Below are 14,430 nucleotides of genomic sequence, written 5' to 3'. Positions count from 1 at the left end.
ATTTTATTTATCATTTTACGATCTCCCAAAGGTGAGTTCAATCTGTTATCGAAAAAAAGGGTGAGTTCAATCTCACTTTATAATAGATACATTTGTAATAGATAATCAATTTCTATAAATACTTTTTGAACTTTGAGATCTTTCTTCATTTGGTAAGTTTTTAAGAATTCACCTAATTTATTAAATAAAACAAATTATTTATTGCGGAGAGAAATTTTTTTAAAAAAAGTATATGTGAAAGAGAATGTGGGATAGAGGTAACAAGTAAGAACTAATAAAAACTCTCTACTTTAAATTCAAATAAATTCGTTATAATATTTTTGTAAAATAAAACACTGCTTATTGGGCAAATATTTAACATATATGATATGATAATAAAAAAAATATGAAAACTAAATCTGTATATAGGATTCTTTTTAAGAATTTTATTTTCCCCTCTCTGTAAGATTTTTTTTTAATTATAACTTGCAGTAATTGCTTTTGAATAAAATATTTTTTTTTGTAATTAATAAATAAAATAAATCCATATATAGATAAATTATGTGATAATAATTTACTGTTTATTCATGTCTATACTCTCTTTCACATTCACTTTTTCTTATGAAAGTAGTGAAGTTGACTTACCTAAAATTCATCTTATTTAATATTATTAATCAATATTTTATTCGTCGATCCCAGTAAATCGAATCCAAATCTCTTAAATCAATATTTGCACCCAAATAAAGTTTTGAAATTGAGATAATGGCGAGTGAGTCGCAAAACTGGGTATTCATGGTGACTGCACAGACCCCAACCAACATTGCCGTTATCAAGTATTGGGGTAAAAGAGACGAAACCTTGATCTTACCGGTTAACGATAGTATCAGTCTCACTCTCGATCCCTCCCACCTCTGCACCACCACCACTGTTGCCGTCAGTTCCGCTTTCCACCAAGATCGCATGTGGCTCAATGCCAAGGTATGCCGAAGTTTACGATTCAAATTAGTTAATCTTGTTCATTTTTTTATTCATGGAATTTGGTTATGCTGGTTAGTGTAGGAGATTTCTCTTTCTGGGGGCAGGTTCCAGAGCTGTTTAAGGGAGATCCGTGCTCGTGCTTGTGATGTTGAGGATGAAAATAAGGGTATAAAGATCACAAAGGAGGATTGGGCCAAATTGCACCTACACATTGCTTCGTACAACAACTTCCCTACTGCAGCAGGACTGGCTTCATCAGCCGCGGGTTTTGCCTGCCTTGGTATTACACATGTTACTCTTCATTTTTTGTTCGAGCTTTCTTTCATTTCATAGTTATGACAACATTACAATAATTTTAATTACTCATTCAATATTCCACCATGAATACTGGTTTTCCTGGACAAACAGGCTAATTTCATGAAGTGTGCTTTATTCCTTAGGATTGGATTCATAGAGGAGTAGCCTTATTCTTCATTCAAGAATTTTTTAATATTGCATCTAACATCATATTCTATGGAGTTACGTGTAGATATTCAAATTTTAGTTTTGTTCCCTCTACTGCAATCTCAATCTTGTTTTCATGCTTTCTTATTTGAAATAGCAAGGTTCTTGGTGCTTGTTTATTTTATATTGAGCTTAATATTAGTTACCACCCATCTTAATGATTTTGTCTTCTCTTTGCAGCTTATGCCCTTGGGAAGCTAATGGATGTCAAAGAAGATGAAAGCCAGCTATCTGCTATCGCAAGGTCTTTATTTTGTTATTGGCTTTAATTTTGGGAGGTCTTATGGCTTCATTTGGACACTTTGAATTTCAATAACACGCTGGTAACACTTGTGAAAATTGTCATTATGTGCAGGCAAGGATCAGGTAGTGCTTGTCGCAGCTTATTTGGGGGATTTGTTAAGTGGATAATGGGAAAAGTAAGTAATTTGATACTGCACCATGTTGTCCAAGAAACCAGTTTGTAATTTCTATTTTTCTAAATTTGTAGGAGGATAATGGCAGTGATAGTCTTGCAGTTCAACTTGCTGATGAAAAGCACTGGGATGATCTTGTTATTGTTATTGCCGTGGTATGACACTTGGTCTTTTTAATTGAATGAATGCATTTACTTTTGAGTGACTTATAATATATTTCAATAAAAAATGGTCTGTTGTGGTCATTTCTCAATGTAAAGCCCACCTGGAAACATATTTCAATAAAAATGGTCTGTTGTAGTCATTTGCCAACCTGATAATAATCATATTATCAATTGGAATATGTGTTTTCTTCAGATCATAGAACTCCGTATGCTTGAAATCTGTCACTTGTTTTTACTCCATCAAAGAACTCTATATTTTGTTTGTCCATATCATTTATGGTTAAGTTTATGCAACATTGGTATAACAATGTAAGTGTTTGCATTGTATTTTATGGTTTTTGTAGTATCTCTATTTATAGGTTAGCTCACGGCAGAAGGAAACAAGTAGCACCTCTGGAATGTGTGAGAGTGTTGAAACAAGTTTGCTTTTACAACACAGGGCAAAGGTACTTCATTCCTCTGTACAAATTAGATTAATTATCTAGGGGGGGTTTGGGTAGAGCTTCAATGAAGCTGATTTGGATATATAAAAATGACTTATGACCTTCCTACAAGTTCTTTTTAGCTTATTTCAATAAGTTTTGTAGAGAAGCTTAACAAATCAAGTTCTTCAACTTATTTCAATAAGCTTTCATAGTTGCACTTGTCGAGTAAGTGCTTAATGAGTTATTTACCCAAATACACCCCTGTACCACTATAGAAAGGGGATCCCCTTGGTTTTTTTCTAGAATCTTGACATTCTGAGCTTTTAATTACTAAAATCAGGGAGAATTTTTTATTCCAATACATTTTGTTTACACTAAGACCCTCACTTCAAGCTATGCTACTTACTATTGTTAACAATGTAATTTATTTTCCATTGTTTCTCTACCAATTTCAACTTCGAATGCAAACACTAGTTATTAATTATGAATGTATGAAAGTTTTATGGTCTGTTCACCGCCCATTGTTATATAAATAAATAAGTAAATAACTATCTCAGTGATATAGTTTGGACTATTTTGTATTTTTGTCATTTACTCATTTTGACTGCAATAGGAAATTGTGCCAAAGCGGATACTGCAAATGGAAGAAGCCATTAAAAATCGTGATTTTGCATCTTTTTCGCAATTGACCTGTGCTGATAGCAACCAGTTTCATGCAGTCTGCCTGGATACATCCCCCCCTATATTTTACATGAATGATACATCCCACAGGTAGTTACTGATTATTGCAAGAGTTGGGCGTTACTATTACGTCTGTGATTAGATGACAAGTGTGGCACAGTTCTTTCCTAATTTACTATTGCTGGTGCATTTTCTCTTCAGAATAATCAGCATTGCTGAAAAGTGGAACCGTTCAGAAGAAGCTCCCCAGGTTTGAATTACTTTGTTGGTCATATTATAATGTCATATTATATGTAGCACAGTTTATTCCCATGGTCAATATTTGTGAAGTTTATCTCGTATTAAAATAAAATTAATTGTTTTCAAGTTCAAACGTAGTGGACAAATCTTTTAGCTTTCTTTCATTTGGTCATATCATATGATCATATCATAAATACTTTGGAAAAAAGATATCCACAAGTTTCTTAAAACAGTTGAATGATCTGAGAACTGTTATTATCATTATTATTCGGGGATCGATTTGACCTATTCTCTTTGTTCTCCTAATTTTGTGAAGCATTTTCCACTTCACTACTATTCCATAACTGAGTTTCCTGTGTCATTATGCCATGTCCCTGCACCACATCAAACTTTCGTATAATCCCCATTTGAATAATGTGTTCATATACATCTAGATTTAGTTGTGTGATATTACACGGGCTCATGTAAACTAACAAATGTGTATAAATCTGTATATATCTATTTAAGTATTTAATTAGTTTTGACTTGCAGGTAGCTTATACATTTGATGCAGGGCCAAATGCTGTTCTAATTGCACGTAATAGGAAAGCTGCTACCTCTTTGATTCAGAGGTTGCTTTACTACTTCCCTCCAAATTCAGATGACCTCAGCAGGTGCTTTCAAAGTTTTGCATGCATACTATTCTTAGATTTTTGTCAATCTTTTGAATTTCTTAGTTACCTGCAATACACACTCCCTTCAGTTACATTATTGGGGACAAGTCAATTGCAAAAGATGCGGGGATCAATGGAATACAGGACGTAGAAGCTTTGCCACCTCCTCCAGAAATCAAAGATAATATTCCACCCCAAAAATACAAGGGGGATGTCAGTTATTTCATATGTACCAGACCTGGAAGGGGACCTGTTTTGCTTTCTGATAGCAGTCAAGCACTTCTGAACGGTGAAACTGGGCTTCCCAAGTAAGTTCATGGGAAACATTCTCGTGGTTGATCTATTCTTCGTTGGGCTTCACTAGCAGGCTTTTTGAGCCCAAAATATTTTGATTGGAGGACCCTTTCAAGGAAGCCCGTGTGCTACCCATGGCATGATGATTCGTTCCTTCCTAGTTCGCAGTATGTGTTCGTTTAAGTATCTGTAATTTTTGTTTCAGACCTAGTTAGGCTATTTTGTTGGAGAAAAATAAGTCTCGCTTCTTTTTTGAACAATTCATTTGAGCTTGCAAGTTAAACTTGTCAGTTTTTTATGTGAACAATTGTCCCTACTTTGCTATATTTTGATTAAGTGTTCCATTTTATTCTTATTGTACTTCGGCTTATAAAGATGCTCATTCACCTTATGGACCCTCAACCGTAGTAACATTTTGTTCGACCTACACATGCATGTAACCAAGTAGCCAAGCAGAACCCGTATTACGTAGAACTAACAGGCATTTCAACATAACTTGATGTCAATGCTATAACTCGTCAAGTAAGCACTTGTGCACCGCAGACCGCACTGGTTTGATAAGCAACCCATGGCGAAGTAACCACAGAAGCATTACTTGGTTCAGTTGGTTGAGACATTAAACACGAAGAGTCCTTTTATCACTCCTAACACGTTGATAATTCTTACTACATGGTGCTTTTTTTAAACATACCAGAAAACTTGTCCAAACTATCCCGTTATCTATTTTTTCTCTCCCAAGCAGCACTGCAACACTTTTCCATCAACAGCTTCACTTGAACGTTGTCTATGCGTAGATGGTGTAAACAATTGAAAGACATCATATATGATTATAAAAACCATTTACCAAAATAACAACCATGAACTGTTTAACCTGTCTTGGATATGGTTGGATGATCAATCTCCATTGATGCTAAGTTTTTTCCTACAATCACTAGGTCCAAATGTTTTACTAAATGGGTAAAGCGCTTGCAAAAAGGGGTTGGAGAAGTTGGCATGCATTTGTAATCATGTCTATTTTAACAATCATATTCCTATCAATGGACGTTAAGGACAGAATATTTACTAATTGATGTGTAACATATTAGATTAGACTAACGAAGTGTATTAAGCCTCAATAATTAAGTGAATCACCCTTAAATCGTTTTCCACTACTTCTTCAATGTATCAATCTATTAAGCAAAAGCAAATGCTACCCATATCAGTCAAATATACTACTACTTGCTCTATGTTCTAAAAATCAGTCTACTCATTAAAGAAGTAAAAAGGTACGCATCGATTGTAGTAAGAAAGAAGAAAAGTGCTACATATATAAATTACCACAGTCTAGGGCAATGTCAACAAGTGAAAGTAAACATATTTCCATGGTCCACACCACCGGAAGTCATGCCACGATGAAACACTTTATTTTTCAACACAATGCCCTTCTAAATTACAAAGGCCGTCTTCCCTCCATTGGGACCATTCATTCACATTATGCTCTCACCTTGTGCTTCCATGGCAAAACCAAAGCTTCACTTGCTGTCCTTTCTCTTGTGCACCATCTTGCTAAGCTTCTTCCACTGCACATTTTCACTGATCAACCCAGAGGATGAGACCAGCTGGATTGACATGGAAACTGAAGACATTAACGTTGTGCAAAGCTTATTCTTCAATGGCTTTCCATGCTATGGTATAGCATCAATCAATGAATGAATCAAAGCTTATTCTTCTTCTTTTCCTTTTGAAAATGACTGACACCATATAGTTCAATTGCAGGATTTTGAGACATCAATTGAGTTCTTCTGGGCACCATTGTTGGTAGAACTGAAGAAAGGGGCTGGCAATAAGAGAATTCTACATTTGGATTTGATTGAAGAGAATGCAAGGTGTTGGAAGGGAGTTGATGTTCTTGTTTTTGATTCAGCCCACTGGTGGACTCACTCGGGCCAAACACGCTCGTAAGAAAGCTTTCTCATTCTCTAGTCTTCCCCTTGAATGTAGTATTCTTTTCTCTTCTCTCCATAATTTAATTCTCGGTAAATAATGACATTTCTAATTTTCTATAATCTAAAGTCCTCAACAGTTAAGAATGCACCAAAGGGTACCAAACCTTTTTGCCATTTTCACATCCTAATGGATTCAGCCTTGATTAATATCAGGTGGGATTATTACATGGAGGGAAATAGTATCATCACAAACATGAATCCTATGGTTGCCTGTCAGAAAGGACTCAGTACGTGGGCAAGGTGGGTGGATCTTAATTTGGACCCTAGAAGAACTCGAGTTATTTTCCGAAGCATGTCACCTAGGCATAACAGGTACAATCTATTTTTATTGCCTAATTAAAATAAACTGTTGGATTTGACTACTATAAAATAAACAAAAAGTAAAGTGCATAATCTAATACATGCATGATTTGTGATGCATGTGTATATAATATCAACCATGATTTTCGCATCAACGATTGAAATTACTTACTTTATTCTCTAAAATGAATTGCTCACTTTAGACCCGGATACATCAATTTTTTGCTACACTCAGCTCCTCTGGTTCCATATTTTTATATATATGTAGGCTAAATGGTCGGAAATGCTATAAGCAGAGGAAGCCATTACAATTTTTCAGCCACATACACGTTCCTGAACCACTGGTAGTGCTAAAAGGAGTGCTAAAGAGAATGAGATTTCCAGTATATCTGCAAGACATTACAACAATGACTGCTTTCCGAAGAGATGGACATCCTTCAGTGTATAGCAAGGCAATGAGTGAAGAGAGGCAGAAAGGCACAGGTCTTTCCTCTGATTGCAGCCATTGGTGCCTCCCTGGGGTGCCAGACATTTGGAATGAGATGCTCAGTACATTGATCTAACTATGACATAAATGGAATGTCCATGGAAAATGTAAGCAGTGTTAAACAACTCATCTAGATCAGGGTTTGTTTTTATCATCTAGAGAGCCTCGAAGGACATGGTTGTTTGAGTGTTTTTTTATTATCAATGTTATCTGATCAAAAACACTGGATTTGTCATTCTGATTTTTACAAGCAGCCAAATCACCTTTTGTTTGTAATAAGTGAAGATTGCTCAAAATGAAAATATGCATATATATGTTATTTATTAGTAATAAATATGTTAATGTAAAACCACCCCACCTTCTTAGAAACCACACAGCCTTAAGATTTAAGAACAAGTACCATTTATGATCAGGCTTCTAATGTTGGTTCAAAGGTTGAGATTCTTAGGGAGACCTCCATGACTTCTACCTATTACCTCCTAAGCACTTTTGCTCCATTGAAACGAAGAAAAAAAATTGAGATTTAAAACTTATTTAAAAAACAATTTATAAAATGTAAACGAAGGGGGAGAAAACACGAAATAAAATATTACAAAAAAAATGAATAATTTTCTTTAATTTTATTTTGCAAAAAAGAGTATGTTTAGTTTATTCACCCTTCTCCTTTTGAAGGTATTTGACACCTATAGTCCTATAGTCATGGCTTGTTTGGTTCCCAATAAAAAAAGAAAAAAGAAGCGTGACACCTAAATGCACATGAGAAAGCAAATTAAAATGCTAGTCAAAAAGGTAAAACAACCAAACAGGGGAAGGGGAATCATTAACAGATGAGCATTTGGAGCAGTTACAGACTCTTCAAAATGATGCTGCTGGATAAAAGCACCCTGGCAGAAACAAAGTGTAGAAGAATGGAAAAGTAAAGAGTGAAGACACACATACAAAGCATGCCCCCAACAACTCCTTTGATTTTTAGCTTGTGTCAAACGTGTAATAGAACCAAATGTCAATGATTGTGTTGACTTTAAAATATATCCAGAAGACAAAAGCAAGAAGTTGGAAATAAAGTTCTAATCAGTTCAAGCTCCTTCCTTAACTGAAGGGAAGTGAATTTTAAAATGGAAGTATTTCTATACTAAATAACCGTAGCTCTAAAATCAGCCCTTTAAGTAAGAAAGGCTGAATTATCAAAATAATTACTAACTACAAATCAATCCAATAGCTTTCTATTGATGTGGGTATTTTTATCTAATCATCAGCAACATTCTGCAATAATAGGTATCATATTAAATTTTCCACTATCTCCATAAACAGAAAATGCGTTTTAACTAGGAGAAAACCTCTTCTTCAACTTGGAAAGTTCCTTAGAACTCAGTCCAAAAGCCTTCTCCAAAAGCTCCTCCTTTATGTCAGAACCAAAAACTGCATTAGGAATCCTCATCAGGCCAGGATTTTAGCTGTCAAAACTGCCCAAAATGGTAGCAGGCCCATCTCCAACATTCATCTGAAAGTGCACTAGGCCTCTTGGGAACACCATGACCTCTCCTTTCTCCAACACTTTGGCAAAAACCTTGTTCTTGGTATCCACAAATCCTGAATAAATTTTTCCTTCCAGCGCAAAAGCAACCTCTGTTGCTCTTGGATGGAAGTGTGGCACATTGACACCACCAACACCGAAATCTGCTCACACACACGAATGACACGCTAAGAGTGTTGAAACCTGGAAAGACATTCGAATTCACTGCCATAGAAGAAAAACCAGTTTGCTTGAAGTTCCCAGGAGACTTTATGCCAGAATATGTGAAATCTTCCACTGTTGCTGTGGATGAGTTCTTGCAACTGAAGCTATTGTCTGGTGATTTGGCTATGCAAAAGTCTATGACTGGATCAGGATCAGAAGCCAAAGCAGCAATGATGAAAAGCAAAACAACTAATAGAACTGCTACTTTGTTGATCATTGTTTTTTGGAATGATATGTTACTATCTTTTGCAGCATCAATATATGGAAGGTGATATTGAAGATAATTGGTTGGTTGTTTTTGGCTTAAGTTTGGGGTGAATCAAGTGGATTGAGGAGTCACAATAGAAGACTTTTCTTCTCAATTTGTCTCATCAATTATTGAGCACTAAATCAATTTATAGGGGTTCATATTTTCTTCGGCAACTTTGCTTGGGAAAAAAGAGAGGATACTTTAATTAGTTGGGTCATTAAATGACAGCATTTGCCAACTCCTTCTTTTTCCTTTATTCATTGCATTTTATCTGTCTTATAAGCTAAAGAATTTGGTCATAGTGAGTTTTTCCCCACTGGTCCGATTATTCCTTTAAAGAACACCTATCGTATAGAGTGAACACTACCCAACCCACTCATTTGAAAAGGTAATAAAAAAACTCTTCAATGCTATATTGGGGAAAATAAATGGACCAACATTATACTGTAATGTTTGAAATTGAGGGCATATACATGTTAAATTGGAAACATTTGAGAGAATCTACAACGACTACAGAGAATAGGTACTGACACAGTGGAATCCACCAAGTTGTGCATGCAGGATGCATCCCATGTGATTAGGGTTAAAACCTGAAGGTTAATATTTATTAAAAAAAATCTCGGGGATCGTTTAAATGAAATATCCCATTCAAAATTAATGTTTAGCAATATGAGAGAGTATTGGCACAGAGATTTCTGATCATTTCACTTGGAAAATTACTCAAATTTGGTGGAAGACTTGGATGTTGGATGACAGAAATGCTTGTGATTTACATGTTACAATCCTTGGTCTTAGGCCCTGCATGGCGTCATTCGTGCGAAACCCATCCCGTCATGTTTTCTTCTTTTTTTGAAAAAGAAATCGGATTAAACATAATTAGAAGTTCTTTAAAAGAAAACATGTTTAATGAATAAATTTTAATATTTCTTTTATTAATTTGTCTGTATTTTTTAAACAATAGTTTTTATCGTAAACAAACTAAAAAAGTTCTTTTATATTTGTCAATAACTTCTCAAGCATATACCATTTAAACGCTTTAAAAAAAACGACCTTACTAAAACCAAGCCACATAATTTTTACACAAAAATATGTTGATAGAACCTAAGTTATTTTCCAGAACAAATCACATCACGTCTTTAGTTTTTTAAAAATATAATATCTGAATTTATTAGACTAATTAATTTCATATCAAGAACCTTGGACAGTAGGACCAAACTGCTCGTTAAATCATGAACTTATTTTCATTTGAGCCAAAATGTAAAAAATGGTAAGCATTGAACAATTCCTTGGCAAAACGTCAAAGACAACGCTCCAGTTGTAAAACATTGATATTATTCTTACACCTGAAATTTGACAGTTGGACTACACTTAATTATTAACACGTATTGGTTATTAACATTATATTTTCCTGTTTAGGGGAAAAATGGTAGTTTATTAACAAAAAATATTATTAAACAATAATAAATTCGTGAACAGCAAAGCATAAGCCAGGTATAAAAGTTCAAAGCATAGAAGAAATGTTCTCCATTACCAAAGCAATCTTCATTGTGATGGCCGAAGAAAATAGTGATGACTGTTAAGCATGAACATTGACTATTTCTCTTTTAGATATACTCAATTTTATCAAATGATAAAATCAAAATCAAAACGTGACCATTACACTAGAAAAATGGTAACCAAACAAAAACAGCTATTGCCACTAACAACCAAATGCAAGTAAGAGAAAACACCCTCCTTGTAACTTGTAAGAAAACCAATTATCATTCTCGCTTTATAATGCTTTTGAAATTTTTGTTCTTTTTCACTCTCTCAATTTAACTTACGTATATTGTCAATTTACTAAAGAATATAAATTGAGAAACAATACCGGTCCAAAGAATACGTAAAGCTGTCCTTAGCACTTAACCGTTTTCTCCTTAGCAATGAAAGTGCTAAAAACCTCGTCAGTTGGTGTTGCCTAATATACATAATTGCAGAACCAAAGATCATAACAACGAGTCACCAGCATTCTTGGCCTTTTCTCGTACCATTGTCTTGACAAACAGCTCCCCAGCTCTGTACGATGATCTCACCTGCAAAACACAGAAGGCCTTCAGTAAGGATTCCATAAGTTTAATGATATGATGATCAGATAATTAAGCAACTTATCAACTGAAGTTGGCCTATGGTGGTGGAGGCCAGTTAAAAGCACAATTGATAACACACATATGTCAAGTTATACCGCAAGAAAGGTACAATCAAATTCTAATGCATTTGTGAAGAACTTACCAGTGGACCACTAGCTACATAACAAAAACCAATAGATTCCCCGTATTCTTTCCAGAAAGCAAACTTCTCAGGAGTAACATACTCTTTGACAGTTAAGTGCAAGGGAGTTGGCTGCAACAATAAAATCTTTTGAATTAACAATAAGCCACAAGTTAAAAATCAATAATAAAGATCTGCAAGGTGTATTATAACTATTGTCCGCTTAGCCAACCTGTAACCTCATATAGATTCAATAAAACATGTTATCACAACTTAAAATTATGAGATCAAATGAAAGATTAGCACCATCTGTAAGCATGGTGGATAGGATTTTGAGATTTGGTTTCTAATCTGTGAGAAGCAGGTATGGAAACCATTAAAGTATTTTACATAACTAACCTGCAAATATTGACCAAATGTCACAATATCAACATCAATGGCCCTTAAATCAGCCATTGCTTCCTTCACCTCATCATCAGTTTCTCCAAGGCCCAGCATTATAGAAGTTTTTGTTATCAAACCCTCCTTGCTATGTTTTGCATGTTTTAGAACTGACAGGCTTTGCTCATACCTGTAACCATACAACAAAAAAGACATAAATATATTTATACTTATTTATTTATACATTCATTATATATATTTCCAGCAAAACAACTATTCCTCATTAAGGAAATTATATATGTATTAGCTTTTATTTTACTTTTGAGGAAGCAATGGTTTTACGGTTGATATTATGATATGACAAAGCAGTTGGATCAACAATGCAGCTTACCCTGCCCTCGGATCTCTAACAATTCTTTGGAGGCGTTTGACTGTCTCAATGTTGTGAGCAAAGACATCTAAACCTGAGTGAACCAGAATTTCTACAGCCTTCAGGTCACCCCGAAAATCAGAAGTTAAACACTCAACCATGATCTCAGGTTTGAGATTCTGCAAAGCAATTATAGAGACAACAATTAGCATGTATTAGCAATTTGCATTGTATACCTTCTAAAATGAATTATAAACAACATTCCAATATATCAAAGCACCTTCATAGCTTTGACAGTCTGAGCAAAATGGCCACTTCCTCCATCAGGCAGATCATCACGATCCACACTTGTTAGGACAATATATCCACACTGCAAAAATGGTAGCTTGTAATTAGCAGGGAATGAGATCTAATAAAGTTTTAGTAGCACACAATATATGCCCATGATAAATCTAGGCATTGTAACTTGTAGACTTTAGCTCATGACCCATCAGGAGATCATTCTGTTTTGTATCAATTATAAACTGAGCTTTAGCTCTGCGTGAAAGGGGGAACCCTCGGAGGAGAGATTGATCTCCTTTGTTCTGTTCTTTTGAAATCTAGAATACAATCTTTCTTTTCTTTTACCTATTTTCTAATCCTGGTTCCTAAGAAAAGATGTATGTGAATTTGATAATCTTTAACAAACTAGAAAAGTTAGCATAAAATTATTTACAGTAATGTATATCACATGCATCCTGAAAGAAGGTAATGACCATCAAGATGATTGCCTAATTACCTATCTGATTATTATGGTAATGATTACTTAATTACCTATCTGATTATCACCAAGCAAATTTTGTGTATATTTATGTTAGCAAGCAAATAACTCCCTGAAAACTTTCAGGTAAGAACTCATTGGAGCCTAAGGTGCGGATGTGCAATTTGAAAGGTACAACATCTTGGGCACTATCTAAGATTACCCGCACGTATATTTTTATATTGAATGAAAAAAACAAAATAAAGAACAACAAAATTTAAAGAGTAACTATCCAAGTAAAGTTTCAAACCCCCTTTTGCATGACATCATGTGATCTGCGCTAATTCCCTAAAGAAATCATTGGCTATGCTCTAAAGAGACACCACAGGGTACAATCCTACCGCATAAATGATCTAAGGATCCCTATAAACTAAGCAAATACACCAGAGATAGACTCTGTTAGGATAAACTTTTCCAAAAACACTTATAGAAGAAAAATGTATTCAATTTCTCCCACAAGTTAAAATCAACTTACACACTTTAAATTCTATAGAAACACTTTTCGTCTAATTTTTCCAAAAGCTGAGGCGTACAAGTTTGATAGAAATTAATCCAAAAAGGTTTAAGAACATAAAACACACAACCATACATAATAAATAGCAGAAAGCTCACACTCACCCCCAACTTGCAATGGCCTTGGCAGTATTTATCGGTTCCATAGGATCAGGAGGTGGAGGGTTTCTGCTGGTCTTCACAGCACAAAACCTACACCCACGCGTGCAAGTATCCCCAAGAACCATGATTGTCGCAGTTGCAATGCCATCTCCGCCTCCATTCCAACACTGTCCACACACACACATAACAATCCAAAGCTCAACAATAAATAAGAATCCAAGGGAGAAGGGAAGAGGGAATGCAAAAGAATTTTAAAAAATAATAAAATAAAACCTCTCCTATGTTGGGGCATTGTGCCTCCTCACAGACAGTGTTGAGCTTCAAATGGGACAAGGATTCCTTAATCTCTTGGAACCTTTCACCCTGAGGAGCTTTCTGCCTCAACCACTCTGGCTTCTTCACGTTTGGGTCTCTACCCGTGTGTGGCCCAACAACCTTCTGCTCCACCGACACCGACGACGCGTCGCATCGAATTCTCCAACTTGGAGGGGAGAAACGGTGGCGTTTCATGGAAGGGGTTGAGAAGGGGATGGAAGGAGGGTTGTAAAGAGATTGACGAATCATTTTAGTATCAAAAGAAATTGTTGTGTTTGGAGATTGTCTTCTCTTCCCATTCAATAAAAATATGGTGCAGTAGGCATTGGTTTCTCCGTCAAGAAATTCAAACTTAAATGTATTTTTGGAGTTTGGTTTGGACAAGATGGTTGAACAAGACAGAGAAAAATAAGAGCCAGAACAGAACAGATGAAATCCTGCCTCCAGAGACACTGTCAGGGAAAACAAGTCATTGGTTTTATTCTTTCTTTTGTAAAAAAAAAACAATAAAAAAATTCCTAATCCATCAAATTATTTTTTTAATTAACATATTTTCGTTAATAATATGAAAATATCAACTTACTTTATTACTCTTTACTTTTTTTAGGA

At 35.1% G+C, this 14,430-nt stretch overlaps 2 protein-coding genes and 2 pseudogenes across 2 annotated transcripts; 2 read left to right on the top strand and 2 right to left on the bottom strand.

The window, feature by feature from the left end:
* Positions 1-607: 607 nt before the first annotated feature.
* On the top strand, positions 608-4,689 carry LOC100785593 (diphosphomevalonate decarboxylase MVD2, peroxisomal). The gene is made up of 10 exons (XM_003536664.5): positions 608-957; positions 1,039-1,237; positions 1,642-1,705; positions 1,817-1,880; positions 1,952-2,032; positions 2,401-2,487; positions 3,080-3,237; positions 3,349-3,397; positions 3,919-4,040; positions 4,130-4,689. The coding sequence occupies exons 1-10, from the start codon at positions 742-744 to the stop codon at positions 4,350-4,352; spliced, it is 1,263 nt and encodes a 420-aa protein (XP_003536712.1). The 5' UTR covers positions 608-741; the 3' UTR covers positions 4,353-4,689.
* Positions 4,690-5,558: 869 nt separating this feature from the next.
* On the top strand, positions 5,559-6,867 carry LOC121172914 (protein trichome birefringence-like 36). The gene is made up of 3 exons (XM_041006002.1): positions 5,559-6,003; positions 6,090-6,271; positions 6,473-6,867. The coding sequence occupies exons 1-3, from the start codon at positions 5,923-5,925 to the stop codon at positions 6,657-6,659; spliced, it is 450 nt and encodes a 149-aa protein (XP_040861936.1). The 5' UTR covers positions 5,559-5,922; the 3' UTR covers positions 6,660-6,867.
* A 189-nt stretch (positions 6,868-7,056) lies between these two features.
* On the bottom strand, positions 7,057-9,950 carry LOC100785060 (germin-like protein subfamily 3 member 2; annotated as a pseudogene).
* An 882-nt stretch (positions 9,951-10,832) lies between these two features.
* Positions 10,833-14,262, bottom strand: LOC100794035 (lipoyl synthase, chloroplastic-like; annotated as a pseudogene).
* Between the last annotated feature and the right edge of the window lie 168 nt (positions 14,263-14,430).

This window comes from Glycine max, chromosome 10 (assembly GCF_000004515.6).
Source record: "Glycine max cultivar Williams 82 chromosome 10, Glycine_max_v4.0, whole genome shotgun sequence".
NCBI lineage: Eukaryota > Viridiplantae > Streptophyta > Magnoliopsida > Fabales > Fabaceae > Glycine > Glycine max.
Note: the sequence above shows the minus strand (reverse complement) of the source record. Positions and strands in the feature narration are given on the sequence as shown.